The following is a 16,521-nucleotide window of genomic DNA, read 5'->3' on the forward strand; positions in this document are numbered from 1 at the left end:
TCCTTGGGTACTAAACTCTGCTACAGAAACCAAGTACTTCGACGATCTACACTACGCTGGATGACTGAAGAATCTCTTTTGGAGTAAAGGAGTTACTCCCCTGCAAGGCAGGCACCTAAAACGAATCTGACCGGTTTGCATCTCCCGAGCTCCTGAAGACTCAGAAGATTTCTGCATCACAGGAGGTGGGTTCCCGAGGTCTCCGAGGTTGATCTGTGCTCTCAACAATTCTGAGGCCCGTATCCCTCGTGGGGACAGTGCAACCCGAACCTCTGTGCACTGCGTACTTTTGCAGCAGCATATGCTTTTTGGCGATCCCCCAGGCTGTGCTTTGGGCTACTTGTAGTCCTGACCCCGAGCAGCAATTCCACCGAAGATTTCCGGTCTACACTCCATGAGTGTTCCGTGGGCTGGTATTTTGCGATTCAGCTCGAGGTCCCTTTGCGATTCCTGGTCCGTTGGCCTGGGGGTCCCTGTGAAGGTAACTATGACTTTCCGTGAGCTTTCCTGGTTGCTCCAGACGTGCTCCGACTCTCCATAGCTTGGAGAGTCCCCAGGACCTTACTGGTCCTCACCGAAGCATCTTTCCTCTGCCCGCGTGGGTTGCAGTTGCCAAGGCTTGTTGGTGTTCAATCCGGACACTGACCCCGGCGCACTCGACATCTTTCGTGGGACAGCTCACCTCCGAACTTTGGTCGACGTCTCCTGGTCCCCTTGGCTGCAGAGTCAAGCTTCACCTCTTCTCACCTGAAGCACCCGACATCGGTGGGCATTCGTCCATCGTGCCCCTGGTCACTGTGAAGTGACCCAGACTCTGTCCCCTCTGCTTTCAGGTTCTTCTCACCTCAGATCCACCTCAGATCCACCTCAGATCCAGGCTTGGATCCCACCGGACACTTTTCATCTTCCCGGCAGCAGAACTTTTCCGCATCATGCCATTAAAACAACAAAAGTTCCCGACATCACTTGACCCCTATGCACCCCTATGCTCCTCTGGGATAGGTAACATGGGTATCTCGGTACTCTCAAGGGTGCTGGCCTTAGAACCTTCTAACTGGGTTTGCTTAAAGTCCTCTCCGAAGTGTCCTTAATCTTTAAAATTCCAACCACGACTTTCTCATAGGATTGTACGGAGCTCGCGCCTGGGTTCACACACTGCACCTGTCCTCCGTGGGTCCCCTGTATCACTACTTTGGGTGGTTCCTTGGGGTCCCAGCGATTCTACGTACTCTAAGCACTGGGTCTAGTCAAGTCGTGGTTGTTATACCACTTTTTTAGTATATGGATCAGTCTCCCCATGGAGCCCGCTGTGTATTGTGCTATTTACTGTCGTTCTAGTGATTTAATATAGTGTGCTTTGTTCTCTAATCTCATAAAGAGGTTAGTAGAGAGTGTTTAGCAATAAATACAAATATTTTATATATCTCTTGTGTAGTTCTCCTTTCATTTGGTCATTCAGGAAGTTCTGATCTGGTAAAATAAGTTGCTTTACATTCCTTCGAGACTTAGCCTGAGGGCTGCTCTCCATAGCTACCACTAGGATAGCTTTCGATAAAGGTTGTCTTTAACCTAATCATCAATAAGGGTTGTTTGGACTGGTACAAGGTGCCCACTTTAATTAGAGGTCAGCATATACCAACCCAGTAGTGCGCCAAAACGAGCTTTTGTGAAGATTTGTTTATATTTCAAAATCCATGGGGTTTCTAAGGATGATTGAACTTTCACTTTTGGAAAACCATTCATTATTAGCCAAGCATGTGTTCTTTTTTCAAATAAGTCTTTATTCCTTAGCAGCGATAGATGGTTTGTTATTTTATTAATAGCTTTTTTAAATGATTCAGGTTTATTGGCCATGAGGCAGGTGATTTTTAGGTCTCGCCTGACCCAGCGCATGCGCTGGTCTGGCGAGACTTATTGAGAGGGCTCCAAAAAGTGCTACCAGGCCAGCCTAGAGCTACAGTGCATGTGTGCGGGCGCGCGCGCTTACCGCGATTACCGCGATTACTTTCACTTTTGCGGCCGCACGGCTGCTTTGATGTTTGATCGCGATCCCTTTCACTTTTGCGGCCGCACGGCCGCTTGGCATAGCCAATAGGTCTCGCTTTTGGGACCTTCTAAGTATTTAGTTATGCAACTGTTACATGGCTAAACACTTATAATGTCCCAAAGGCGAGACCTATTGGCTATGCCAATACTTGTTTGATGTTGTAACTAAACCATTGCGCTGCGGCGCACTCTCATTTACAGGTAGCACATTTTCTATTGAAGTGGCTATTATATTTGCACAGACATACATAACCTATACTGACCACTAATGATATTGTCTGGAAATAGGGTTTCAGTGAATATTTATCATATGTGCATCGCCAAGAAAAGTGTCTTGATTTGTTTGATCGTATTAAAATGGTTGCTTCCATCACACTTTAGAATTACAATGTGCTTCATTTTTGCTTTCCAAACTGCTGAATGTGTACAGTTCATTTACAGGTATTTACATTTGGTGTTACCAAAAATGACATCCAACAGCCTTCCCGTTCACACACTCTGTACCCCAGCAAGATGGTCACATAATTCACTATACTTTTCTTTCACTGACTGCAAAGTGAGAGGAGTTTGTAAACACCAATATGCATGTCAAAAAATAAGCAACAAATTGTCAGAGACAATGCCTGACATTTGACATCCATTTCTGAAGCACTGCATAGAGTTGAAAGATATCGTTATTTATTACTCGAACTTTCACAACCCACCCAAAATCGGCTTCCGATGACACACAGTTTGGGACACGCTGTTATCGATTAAAGTATATAATACATAATTTGACTTTTCCTATGTGCCTGCAACAGCCTCACCAGTGACAATGTCATTTTGGGCCTTGCCAACACTTAAATATTATGCACTCTGCCTTGTGGGTGGAAAGGTGTGTTTAGGGGTGCCATTTATTATTTGCAATCAGGTTTTTCTATCTGCCAAGAGGGTGCTTTTGACAGGTCTGTGCTGTAGAGTTCAAGCCGCTGCTGTCAGGCTACTGAGTGTAGTCCTGAAGCCATGTTTTCACTGCCACCGTACTGGATGGCAAAATCGGTGGTGGTGACCACAGGTGGCATTTAACTTTCCATGCCAGGGGTGTATTTCCGCACTGTGTCAATGTTTTAGGGAGTCTGAGCATATGCATATGGCCTGGGTAGCAGTGTCCCAGTGAAGAGACAAAACACCAGCAACATCAGTTCAAAAACATGAGGGTGACCATGCATAAAAGGGCTTTTTCTCACAGAAACATTCTCTAAAAATGTGAGGGTTGACCCCTTATTCCTTGTAGAATGGGCACTAGGGTTCTCTTCTAGCTGTAACTCAGCTTTTGAGTAGAATGTCTGGACTGCCAGTACTATCCATCATGCGATGGTTCCCTTGGCCACTGGTGCGCTCCTGCTTGCTGGTGCAAAGGAAACAAAGAACTGGCTTGCGTTCCTGATTTGTTTAGGTCTTTCCATGCAGTACATGATTGCCCGACGAACATCTAGTTTGTGGAGGGCTCTTTCCGCATGCCTCTCTAAGTGTTAGAATAACCTTGTCAGCTTTATGGTTTAACATACAAGTGAGAGAAGACCTTGAGAAGGAACTGAGGGTTTATTCACATGATCACAGTGTGTGGATTTACAATTAAGATTCCTGTGTCGTGAGCACCTGCAGCTCACAGACCCAGTGATTGCTATTAAGATACTATTTCTAGTGTTAAAAATGTTTGTCCTGCTTTATGATTTGGCTAGAAGGGTTCCTTCATTAATTATAACTACAGCAAGTCTAGATTCTGCATGGATGCCGATATGGGCAGTGGTATCCTGTTTGCACCTTCTAGGAATCTTAGTGACTGGTGTTTTGAGGAATCTACCTGTATGTCCCCTTGTGTATGCCATTTTGGCTGATAAATGGACTTCAAATGATGTGTAGGTGAGATGCTTGTCTAGCAGGTGTGTTAGGTATCTAATGTGCGTAGTGTCATGCGTTCCACTGTCCAGGAGGCTTTCCTTGTCGCACCAGAGGTTGCCTCTCTTCCAGTTTGCAGCACAGCATTTTCTTGTGTTGGATTTTCTGCCTTGCATGAGGACATCCATTGTTCTCTGTTGCAGTCCAAGATCACCGAATTTTAAGTTCCGGGTGACAGACCTGTCCCCTTTCCATTCACATTAGGTCCGGTGAAGCTGGCAGCTTATTTATTCTCCCGGAGAAATTGCCATCAGTTCAAGAGCCAGGTTTGCTTTGCCCATTGCGATGCCAAAAGATTAGCGTCATGGGTGATTGCTTGAACTTGTTTATAACTAGTGGCATCAGTGATATTGGTGGAAAAGTGTACGCAAAGTTTCCTGACCAGCCTATCAATTGGGCATTTCTATGTGGGAGGCATCTGCGGTGATGATCACTGAGGAAAATGGTTGTATGAAAGATGTGGTTTCTGCTATATTGCTCCAGATCTACCATGCCATTTCCTTATGCACATTCAGAGTAACAACCAATTAATCTTCCCAATTTCCCATTGCCTGTGAACATTGGCTCTTTTTTCATTCTTGGATTGGCTTCCTATGGAGCCTTGTTTGAGAGATCAATTGGATCATGAGGCCATCATGCAATCATTTTCCCCGACAGTCCCCACTGTCAGATACTGCTGCTTCTTGTAAAGGTGGGGTTGCTCTGTCAATGCCAGGATCCTTTTAGTTGGGGGAAATGCTTTGGCATCCCTTGAATTGTGCCTTGCTCCTTGAGATGTTGTTTCTTTCTCCGGTATTCAGTAGAACTTTTCTATTTTCAATAAAAGTCTCAGCGTGTGTAGGGTATGCAAGACCATTTTTTAAGTTCTTCTGGCATTGTCTGAATGAGTATGCAGTTACTAGTTAGTCATCTACGTAGGGGGTATACATGTATCCGCTGCCTCCAGAAGTGCGCGGACATTGCAGCCAAACCTTTTGTAAATACCCTGAGTGTTGACTTTATCCTTGCACATGCAGATACGCAATCTTGGAGGTCCAAGGTCATAATTAGTCCCCCTTTCGTAGTCATGGAATGACCTCCTGAAACGTCTGGGTCTTTATACATTTAAGAACCAGAGATCCTGAATTCCTCTTGATGTTTAGTCCAGTTTTGGAACCTGAAAAAATAGGAGTAGATTTGATTGTTCTCTCTTTGGTACCCTTTCTTTCCCCAGTTTTTGTAGAAGTTTCTCCATCACCTGTTGCAAGTTATTTTCCTGTTCTTGATAAGAGTTCTCTTTTTTGCCTTAAGATCTGGTGGTGTTCAAAAGTTCAATACAATAGCTGTGATGGATAATGTTCAGTATTCATTTATTGTAAGTTATTCCATTCCTGGAGAAAACTTCATATTTTAGAATGCGCTGTAGTTATGTGGTGGGGCTCTCCCTCAGAGTCCCTTGTATGATGAGCCCGTCCCTTTTTTGGGGCTGGCCCCTTCCTCTGTCCCGGTCTTGAAAGGGCTGATGTGCTGTTGAGAATTGTCAGTGGGGTTTCTGTTTGCTGTGCCCATCTGTGCACAGAAGGAGGTACGTGGAGTACTAGCCTGAAAATACCCTCTTCCTGTAGGCCTACTCCCTGGAGAAGCTCCTATTTTATGTGCTCTTAAAACTACAGGGCTCCCATTGATTTTTCAGTGTTACTGTCCTTCATTATCTGTTGAGGGGCATGAGCCACCCCTACACCAAAAAGATGATCTCTTGTGAAGGGGGCGTTAATGACAGTCTACTGCACCTCGTGTTTAAATTCAGAGACTTGCAGCCAAGCATGTCTCTTACAGGTTGTGCTCATGCACAGCTGTCTACTTGCTGTGTCCACCGCGTTCAGGCCAGACTTGAGGCAGGTTTTGGAGCTAGCCTTGCCATCCTGGATGGTGTCGATTGTCCTCTTTCTTTATTCTTCGTGGAGATGCTGTGTCAAGGCTTAACTTGAGTCAGGTGCTAAACCACATGTTTAAATCCAAAGACTCGCAAAAAGCACATCTAAAGGGTTGTACTCGTGCACAGCTATCTGCTTGCTGTGTCTCTAGCGTCCAGGAGATTGCCTTGCCCTCCTAGATGTTATTTTCCCTCTTTCTGTACTGCTGACAGGGGTGCTGTGTCAACACCTTGATTTCTTCCGACTGTTGATGTCTGTATCTATTGAGGAGTGCACTGGGGTTGGCTTTCCTCATTGCAAACCAGCAGCTCTCTCTACTTTGCGTCCCATCATCTCCACTCAAGCTTTGCTTCTCTGGTGAAGGGCCCGCTGACATCTTGGCATTTTTTTAATCTGGTGGTGTGCGATTTAATCCACTACTACATTACATTTTATATGGACTCGGTCTTTTGAGGAACGTTTATATTTTTTCTCCACCTTTGGAGTCACTTCCTTACATGAGGTTGGTTGCCAGAAATGCTTCCTACCCTGCTCTATAATATTTGGGAGCGCTGGGTGGTATTGACCGCGTTTCTGTGATGGAAAAAGGATTCTATCAAGAAAAGATTATTGTGGCGATTCCACATTTAGTTGCACCTCTTGTTTAACTGTTGTTCTCTTTAACAGCGCAATGTACATGGTGATGTCATCAGAGCATCAACGACACCGAGGGTAGGAGTCGATGCCCACCTCCGGTGAATTGGTGTTGAGATCCTGGCAAGCTCCCTCAACACTATTGGGGCCTGTTCATGGTGCATGCCCTTCACAGGTCTTCAAGGGATTCGAAACACTTTAAGGATTTGTCGTAATCCCTCCTCACTTATCTCTACGCAGTGACCCCTGGGGTTCTCTTTGTTTCAACTTCCCTTCACTCATTACAGGTTTCGGCTTTGAGGGCATCTACAGGTTCCTCTAGTCTGAAGGCTTCGTCTGGGCCTGCTGTGTTACTGAAATGTGTTGCCTGGGTAAGCCTCTTGTGTTTGCCTTCTTGCGCTGTCTTCTTCGATACTATTGCTTCTTGGGTTAGACAATACACACTTCTATGTCGGACCCCATCCCCTTGTGCCACTATGGTCTCCTATTTGTTTGTTTTTTACATCATCTCTAGATTTAATGAGGTCCTTGCGGGGGATTTGTTACATGTGCTGGCTTTGCATCATGGCATAGTGTGCTGACCTCCTTTCTTTTTTGTGGTCCAGAGTGACTTCAGTTGAAACTAGGTGCATGCTTCGCAGTCTTCAGTACTGTGGCCTCTGGGCAGACAGAGGATGCAGACATTGGAGCTGTCCTTTTAGTGCAATCCTATGGTGGCACTTGGAGCAGAACCTATAGAGAGTGTTCTCCATTTCCCTCAACGGTTCCATCTTCACAGACGCACATTCTTCGACTTATGCTGTTGGCACCCCTTCGTGTTGCACCTACTTCTTTCAGTGATATACTGTGATATACTGTGGATATCAGTCGTCCTTCTACGGTTCTTTCCTTGTAGTAGCATTTCCCTGTTTTCTGGTTCCGCTGCTCCCTACTACCTTGAACACTTTCCACATTTTCTTTGACGATCCTTGACTGCAGACCGTAGCTTCTTTACCCAACAGCGAACAAACAAAACTAAAGATGGTGACCACGCATAGGGACTTCCGGGGTGCACGTCTTATGTCAGAAGAGGTCAGACATGAGACCATGTATTAGTCGATGACACGCAAGAGGGAAATTTCCAGACCAGACTAGACAGAGGAATAATGCATGGCATGTGAATCAACAAAAGATTCCCGCTGCAAACTCATTTTCTATTTATAGCACATGCAAGTTAAAGATTTTCGGGGGGAAAAACACAACAGCCTTCCATAAATATTAAAAGTAGGTTGATTCCAACTAAAACTTCATTTACAGTCAGAACATGCAAGTAGCAGGACAATCTTGTAGACCCCAATCAATTCTAAAGGCCCTTTTTGAACTACTGCTATTCCCAAAATATAAACAACATCAAACCTGAAAGTTGCCAACAATAACCAGCCCAGCAGCATTCGTGCAGCCAGCGATCAAGGCGGTGGTGTTCACCCAAGACTGTTGGCTTTGTTCAATCACTTGTCCATAGCGCAGAAAGCAAATTAGGACCACTGTTGAAAAGAGAGCAAAGGATTTATGCATTGTAGGGGCAGAGACATCAGGGTGTGCAAAAGATAGCATATACGGTTTACATATGGAGGGGCTTACACAGGGTTAGGTCGTGGCACAAGGTAGAACACAAGAAATCAGAAGTACAGTGGTTAGGTATGGGGGCAAAGTTAGAGCATGAAGGATCACAGGAGTTGAGCATATGCTATTGATATGAAGGAGGCCATGGTTTAGGCATTACAGAGCATGGGAGAGGAGCAGATAGTGTAGACATGGGTAAGAGGTTGGGGTTACTTGACCTCAAGTGATCGGTATAGTGCAGTGGCACATTAGATTTACGCATAGGGAGTGCAAGGGTACGGTACACAGGAGCAGAGACTTGAGGAAGAAGAGAAGACAGGCATGGGAAGTAACATGGATAGTAACAAAAAGAAGAGGACATGGTGGCGTCTGGAAAGAAGCGCGACAAACTGTGGATGCAGCAGGTTGGTTAGGCATTAGAAGTGAAGGAGCACAAGCTGGTAAGAAGGAGAGCTCAGGGGTTGATTATTTGGGGTTCTCGGTTACATATAAAAACAGAAGGGCTGCATGATGGGTACAATGATTAGGTAATGGAAAACAGGAAACAAAGGCACTGGGTATGAAACCACACGGGACAAGCGACTGAGAAGGGAAATAAATGGGGATAGGAAAAGGGAGCAAATCAGGAAGGTCAAGAGGAACACCCGTAACAGGTGAGAGAGCGGAGTGCATTAGGTGGGGCAGCGGGGCAAGCAGAGGGACCGGCTGCAAGTCAAGTGGAGGGGCCAGGAGTCAAAGGCAAAAGGAGGGGCCAAGCAAAGAGGCAAAAGTAGGACCGGACGGCGAAACCAGATGAGGGAAGCGGAATGGCACCAGGTGGGGAGGGTATAAGAGGGGAAGGAGGGGAGTGTGTCAGGCAGGAGACAAACAGAGGGATCAAACAAGCAAACAAGGGGGACAAAAAACAAGCCCATGCTAGTGAGTGGTACCGAAAGGATGTAAGGTAGAGCGCCTGGCCCGGGAAATGCTGCACAAGTTGCTTGCCAATGAGGCACCAGGGGTTAGGCTTGGCTTACATGGACTCGTCATAAGGACACAGAGTCCGCATGGAACGAGGTGGTAGCATAGGGAAAAGGTTCAGGAAGACATAGTAATGGGTAGGGTGCAGAGTAGTTAAGCGTGGAGGAAAACAGCCTTTAACACGCATGACCTTTACCGCACGTTTTATCATCATGCAGGCAAGTACCACACAGGTAAGTGTATATAATAGGTTTTTACCTTTACCACACATCCTTTACAACACAGGTAATAATAATAATTTTTATGTTATTAAAGAAAATGAGGTTTAGGTGTGGGTAGAGGTGAAGGGGGTATGGGTGATTTCAGGGTAAAGGGTGGGTAGAGGTAAATGTGATTTTAGGTGTAGTTAGAAGTAAATAGAGGTTGGTTTGATTACAGGGCTTAGGGGTGAGTAGAGGGAAACGGAGGTTAGGAGTGAAAAGTGAATATATATTTATATTCAAAAGTTGGTCAGCCGACCGTCAAAACAACGGGCACTCCCGGTAGCTAGCCCACTTTAACGCACTGACATTGTTTTGACAAAAAGCCTTTTTTCAAAGTGCATACACACAGACATATATAAAAGGGTTTTGGAAAATATACAAGTGTTTGCAGATAGATCTATGTGTGTGTGTTTACTCACACCCATCATCATTATATACATGTATATGTTTGCACACACATACACATTTTTTTTTTTTAACCCAACCTTACAGTAGCATGAAAATTAGTATTAAAGATCCACAATGTAATACAACACGTTGTAAAGGCCAACACGTTGTACTGCATGCATGCTAAAATTGTACATCAGAGATTGGAAAAAGCATAGAGAAGGGTGCCAGAGCTGTGCAGGGACATATTCTAAAGAAGCACACAGGATGGAGGGAAAAGGAGCACAGAGCAAATTATTTGGAATCTTGAGTAAAACCTCAGGGAGAACACACAGCATCGTTTGAGGAAGCGGCAGCACAGTAATCAGCTTTGGTGGGAGAGGGCCGGGACGAGACGGGGTCTAGACGGCTTATTTATGGAGGAGGCTAGCAACGTTGCTCACCATAGGCTCAGAGGATGCTGTGGAGGGCAAAGCTCATTATTGGAGCTCATTTCTATAGCAGGAAGGGTAACAGATGCACATACATCTGTTTAGCGTTGAGCATAAGAAACATTGTGGTGCCACCAGAGGGAGGAATTTGACAAAGGTGGGGATAGGGAAGAGAAAGAGATATCCTCCCTGTATAGTTATACAAAGCCTCCAGACTCCAACATCACCCTTTGTGCTCATTAATGAGGCACTGTGTCTGCATTAATGATTGATAATGGCCAAGCACTGCTGACACCCAGGAGGTTTCTATGGTGACTGCAGACTTACTGTGGGCAGAAAGGCTGCTGGGTCAGAGCATGTGCTTTAGATCCTAATTATGGGGGTGGATTATTCAGAGAGAATTTTTGGGCTTATGGTGTAACCCATCTCGGTGCCCTACTCTCACCCCTCACCCCAAACAGCCTTTAAGTAAACATGCAATAAAAGATATTCATAGCCCCTAGACAGTCAAGTTCAGGCAAATGAAAGACACTGGTGGATAAAAGGACATCATTGCTAGACATATGGGTAGGGGAGAAGGGGGAATATTACAAGCGAAGTGTGGATAAGTGTTAGAAAAACCCCACTCCCACACCGGAAGGGTGGTAATGGGGTCTTCCCGGACATACACTGTGGTAGCTTGGCTCGAGTGGTCAGGGATCAGGCACCGTGCTAAGCATACGTCATACCCACACAATAACCATGCGTGCATCCGTTCCAAAAACGACACTACACCTTAAAAATTATACTGAAAATATATCTCTTTATCTTCTTTTCTCTTAGTTGCTGATTCAATAAATAATAATACAATCACAGTACACAAGGCTTTTCCTGTGGTAGGGTAAGTCAAATAAATAATACTTCAACGATTCAATAAATAAGGTAGATCATAAATAATCAAGGCATAAATATAAGTGCATTACATAAAAGGCAATTAAATATTACGAGGCAATAAATACTGCGAGACAATAAATACTGTGTGACAATAAATACTGTGAAACATTAAATACTGTAAGGCAATAAAATACTGTGAGGTAATAAATAGGATTAATACAATAAATACAGTGCTCTCAATAAATAATAAAAGCCAACAGTGACACTTGAAAATCAGTTCACCTTCCTGAGGTACTATGGGATGATTTGACCCAATCCCAGCTTGTAGAGTTTTGGATGACCTGAGGGATGTACTACTTGGCTTGGACAAGGCTGAGGCCTAAACTGAGGTAGATCAAGGGGGAATCTAGAGATCTGGCTCTCCCACACTACACAACCCCTCTGTATTAGTCTCAGCTCACCCCTGGCACTATCAAACTGGTTCCAGCACCTCTCTAGCCTCTAGGATGGTCTCTTAGGGCTTCACAGGGCCTTAGGCGCCCTCTATTCCACTTACTGCCCTTTTTATGAAGCTCCGATGCCGCTGGAGTCGTGTCGACGCCGTGAGGCGGCTCCGGTTCGATGTCGGCGGCCTCGGCGCAATGACAGTTCTTGACGACGCCGGTAGGCGGTTCCGGTTCGATGTCGGCGGCCTCGGCTCGATGTCGACCTCCGGTTCGATGACGTCGGGCAGTCTTGGCTCGATGTCGACTTCGGGCGGCTCCGGTTCGATGTCGACTGCCTCGGCTCGATGTCGACCTCCAGGCGGCTCCGGTTCGATGACGTCGGGCGGCCTTGGCTCGATGTCGACTTCCGGCGGCTCCGGAGTGCGATCTCTACTCCCGACCTCTGGTGCTCCTTTCCTCAGGTTCCGGCGACCCCGGAGTGCGACCTCCACTACCGACCTCCGGCACGATTCTCTTCAGGTTCCGGCGACTCCGGAGTGCGATCTCCACTCCCGACCTCCGGCACGCTTCACCTCGGTCTCCGGCGACTCCGGAGGGCGGACTTCACTCCCCCGTCGACGCCGCACACTCGACCTTGGGTGACTTCCTCCTCGACCTCTGGTACTCTCCACGACCTCCGTCGGCGCCCTCTCTCGACCTCTGGCGGCTCCGGGTACGACGTCTGCTTTCCAGTCAGCGCCGCTTCTCCACCTCGGGCTCCAGGTCTCCAGGCTTCTCGACGTCGGACTTCAAGAAGTTACCAGTAACCAGGTCAGGAACTTGCTGTTCTTTACTTTTAAGGCCTGTTCCTGCTGTCCAGGTCCTTAAGATGGTTTTTCTTGCTTTCTCCCACACAGGGCTCCAGGCTGGGCTCAGTCAGTAGGGACTAGTATCAAGGGTGGGTTTATGGACCCCACTCCAGGCACAAGTTTCCACCCCTGCTGCCTCACTCCTTCCTCCTTCAGGTTTCTGCTGCTCTCTCTTCACCAGTCAGGTGCCAACTGCCAACTCCAACTGCCAACCTGGAGATGCCTTCCCAACATTCTAAACCTGCCTCTCACTGTCACAGGGTTCTGGAATGTTCTGGAAGGTGCTGGTAGGTTCCAGTGATGTCACAGGTGACAATGGGTGGCCACCATTTTGTGTTTCAGGCCCTCAGACAGAAGTTCCAGGGGTAGATAAAATGGCTCCCTGAATCTGCATCAATACTAAAAAGTCTGGTGGTTCCCAAAAAGGAAAAAATACTAACAGGGTTTGAGGCAAAAGTGGGACAAAATAAATAATGATGAGGAGGGACCACCCAAAGGGCTGACAGGTCTAACAATAAGTAAAGGTCCCTTTCAGCTAGGAAAGAGTCACTGCTGGCCGTTCTGGGCACGGGTCTCTGCAGGCCACTGCCAGCCAAAAAGCGCTCAATGCAGACAGCTGCCAATTGTGCAGAGTTATGCCTAGCCAAGCCTGTGGCTGTATTTCAGCCTCCAGTAGCCTTTCGTTTAAAGCCCCTCACTCAGTGGTTTGGACCTCATCGTATTTAAGCATTACTCCCTTTCACTGTACCCAGTCGTACCTCTGCTTTAAACTCGGCAGTTCTATGTAATTTTGCTCCTTGATCCACCGTCATTTATTCCATCTAACAATTTTCTCCCACCCGTAGGAATGTGCATGCAACATCACCTATCATTTGCACACCCAGCTCTACTTGTCTAAAGACAAACCCTGCGTTAGTACTGTTCAATAGTACCAAAAGCTGAAATAATAAACAATGCACCAATCTAGCACTGGACTGTACCCATATCATTAATTATTAAAAATTAATACTGAAATATCCAAGCATGACTGATGCAGCCTAAACAAAAAGCAGGGTGGAGGCAGCGACATGATAGAGGGTTTGCTTAGACAAACACTCACCCATAAAAGCACCAACATTTCCGATGAGGCTGAAAAGGCAGCTCTCCGGAGGATAGGTTCCACATTTGCTGTAAAGAATAAAGAGAGGTTCTTCAGCATGTAGGAACACTCAAGAGGTCTCAGACAACAAACAACGCCGTGATACCCCTTCTACCCCAATAACCTTATCAGGGGGACGTCCTGCAGGGTACAGCAGCTTTTGGGAGAGCCATGCTTGGACACATCGTCGGAGCAGGATTCGTTGTAGGACCTAGAAAAGAGATTGGAAAGGACAATCAGAGGTATCTGCGTTTGTGGTAGGGGATAGGAAAGTCAACCACCCCCCCCCCCCCCCCCCCCCCAAAATAAAAAAATAAAGAAACTGGGACGCAGCTCTACCTTAACAGGTCAACATTCTACACCTGTTTTGAGGGCACATAGGTTTGTCATTGTTTAACTTGCAGATTGTGGATATAAACCTGAACAAGCTAGTCCCAGTGTTAGGGCTTTCATGCGAGATGCTGTCCAAAGACTGCTGGGAAAAAAGTTTTTTCCCCAATGCCACTACTTTGTAATCCATGAGGAAATACGGAGTTCTTTCCCTTTCAGTAACTGGTTGTACCAAAAAAGAGGAATAAAGAAACCAAGCAAGAAGTCTTCGTACAAGCCAGAGAAACAAGGAGAGGCAGAACTTGGTGTACAACAAGCAACTTTGGAAGAAATCTTGGGGCATGTCTGTGATTCAATGGCATGGTCATTTTCTCAAAGTGTCTTTTCTATGGGTGATTATGTTGAAATTTCCTATGCTTACATGGAAAGTTGAAAAAATAAGCACCTTTTATTCAGTAGTTTTTAGGGGTTTTTTTAGATTTCAAAAAAACATAACTGCTAAGGGAATAAAACACACAACTCAAACCGATTTGGACGCCAGAAATCAAAAGCCAGTCAATCAGCCTAGCAAGCTAAAAGTGGCCAAGTCGTCTTAGCATTAAAAGTTATTTTCTATGACAATTTAAACATATTGGAAGCATGAAATGGCATTGAGAATGGAATGTATGGTCACAGAGGTGAGTTAGTTTGTTCTGGAATGTTAACTTCTGTTCTGTGAAGGGGCACAGAGAATATTAGGTGGTTCATGAGGGATAGAGGAGTATAGATCACCTTTGAATCCAGGCTAAGTCTGGAGGGGAAGCTGCCAGTGGAGCAGCTTCCTGAAGAACATATACTACACTCCTACCCACAAATTGATGTTGCAGCTCACTAAATGTTGAACTACTACTCAGCACTAGTTCAAAATGTAGTATTACACAAACTCTCAGTGGGTTGAAACCAGAAAGTGGAATTCTTAGAGATTCTAGGAAGTCCAATGCTGACATGTCAGACACCCATAACTCATTTTTACCACCAGAAAAATCTTAAAGCCTGGAGTGTGAACACAGACTCTTCTCTGCTAAACTGATCAAGACTGGACATGTACTTTACCCCTAATGCACTGCTATCTTCGAGAACCTATGGTGTTTTTTTATCCACAAGCTTCCTTGTGCACAACTTGCAGGTAACCAGCTTTAGGAAAGCTAAGAAGGTTGCAACAGACACTTTTTTTCCCCAGCAGACCCACAGGTTGCCCCCGGAACAGCTGTACCCTCTACACCACAGAGGTGCTCATTGTTTGGCGCTTTCAGTTAAGAGTCCACAAAAGCAACTGCAGCAGTGGGCGGACACCTTCAACCGCCACCCTATATGGGATTGTCTGAAGATGCCACAAAGACTCCAAAGAAAGACATGTTAAATAAGCCTACCTGCCACACAGCCATCCTGACCGATGTTTGACTTCCCAGACAGTAGCCCACATAGAAGGATCTAGTTACCAAGAAGCAGGATCTAATGTACCTTCACTATTTAACACTATAGTCTATTTCAAGGTGCCTGCCAGACCACAAACTACCAGCACATGCTACGAGATTCTTTCTTAGCTTAACACTTCCGGGGACGCACCAGTATTACAAGGTGACAAAATACTAAGCCAAATGACACAGCCAGTCGCTGTAACATGCTGTATCTGCCATCAGTTATGGAGAAATACATTTGCTAGGTTCCTGCCTCTGCCACTACAATGACTCTGGATCTTTCTGTCAAGCAACCTAGCAAATATGGAAACATTATCGAGGACTTCAACACAGGAGCAGATTCCTTGGCAGATCTTAGAAATTAGCATGCACATCGCCTAGGAATCCAACTTCACCTTACGGCCATCATGTCAAGGGCTAAATCCAAGTTCATTTTTTAGCAACATTCTAGCTTGGGTTTTGTGCCATACTATGCTTAGACCTCTCCGTTCAATACCTGTAAGTCTCTGCAGTCTGGGCCTATGGTCAGGACTTAAATTTACTCAACAGCAATATGTACCCCTCACAGCTTCAATCAAATTTGTATGGCCAGTCCCTCACTTTCATGCTCATGGTTCAACGTTGGGCCAATCTTTCTGTCGCCAGTGTTTTTTGCCACCACACAGTTCAAGTAATATGGGTCACATTTTCATGATTTCAACTGAATGACTACTTATCAGGTTTAGCTCAGGCACAACTTCTGACAATGCCTCCAACACCTCTCAGTGCCAGATTCACTTTTAGCAACTATGGCCTCAACCTGATTCGAGTCTTAGGCTCACACACTATTCTACTTCTTGCTCAGACCCTTCAGATGTGTCCTATGGAATACGTGGGGCACAGACAAAGATCAAAAGTTAGAAGACACTCTCTCAGGCCAAGGTATTTCCCTCCGGTGAAGGGTATCATGGTTTGGATGGAGACGGGGCTAAAATTGTGAAAATGTTTTTCAACAACACAAACAACTGTAGACCTGGATCTATCTTTGCGCACTAGCTATTCCCACTCAGCGAAACCGGTTTAAAATGGCACAAATATGCCAGAATACACATTCAGCTCTTTGCTTATTGTGGCATGATATCAGGAGGCAATTGTTGCAGCACAACCCATATAGCCAGGAGGGAGTGCTACTTCAGCACTCTCAGCTGTACTGATGTCGGGGGTTTAGCTAACTCCGGTGGTGTGAAGTAAACTGTGATTCCGGGTAGAACCCTGAG

At 45.8% G+C, this 16,521-nt stretch overlaps 1 protein-coding gene across 1 annotated transcript in view; it reads right to left on the bottom strand.

The window, feature by feature from the left end:
* TMEM150A (transmembrane protein 150A) overlaps positions 1-16,521 on the bottom strand; it is an 87,270-nt gene that overhangs the window by 36,502 nt on the left and 34,247 nt on the right. The window contains exons 4-6 of the mRNA XM_085635209.1: positions 13,603-13,689; positions 13,440-13,507; positions 7,926-8,053 (exon numbers count right to left, since the gene is read on the bottom strand). Of these exons, the coding sequence (XP_085491335.1) occupies positions 7,926-8,053; positions 13,440-13,507; positions 13,603-13,689 (283 nt within the window). The remainder of the gene's footprint in view (positions 1-7,925; positions 8,054-13,439; positions 13,508-13,602; positions 13,690-16,521) is intronic.

This window comes from Triturus cristatus, chromosome 11, assembly GCF_964204655.1.
Source record: "Triturus cristatus chromosome 11, aTriCri1.1, whole genome shotgun sequence".
Classification (NCBI taxonomy): domain Eukaryota; kingdom Metazoa; phylum Chordata; class Amphibia; order Caudata; family Salamandridae; genus Triturus; species Triturus cristatus.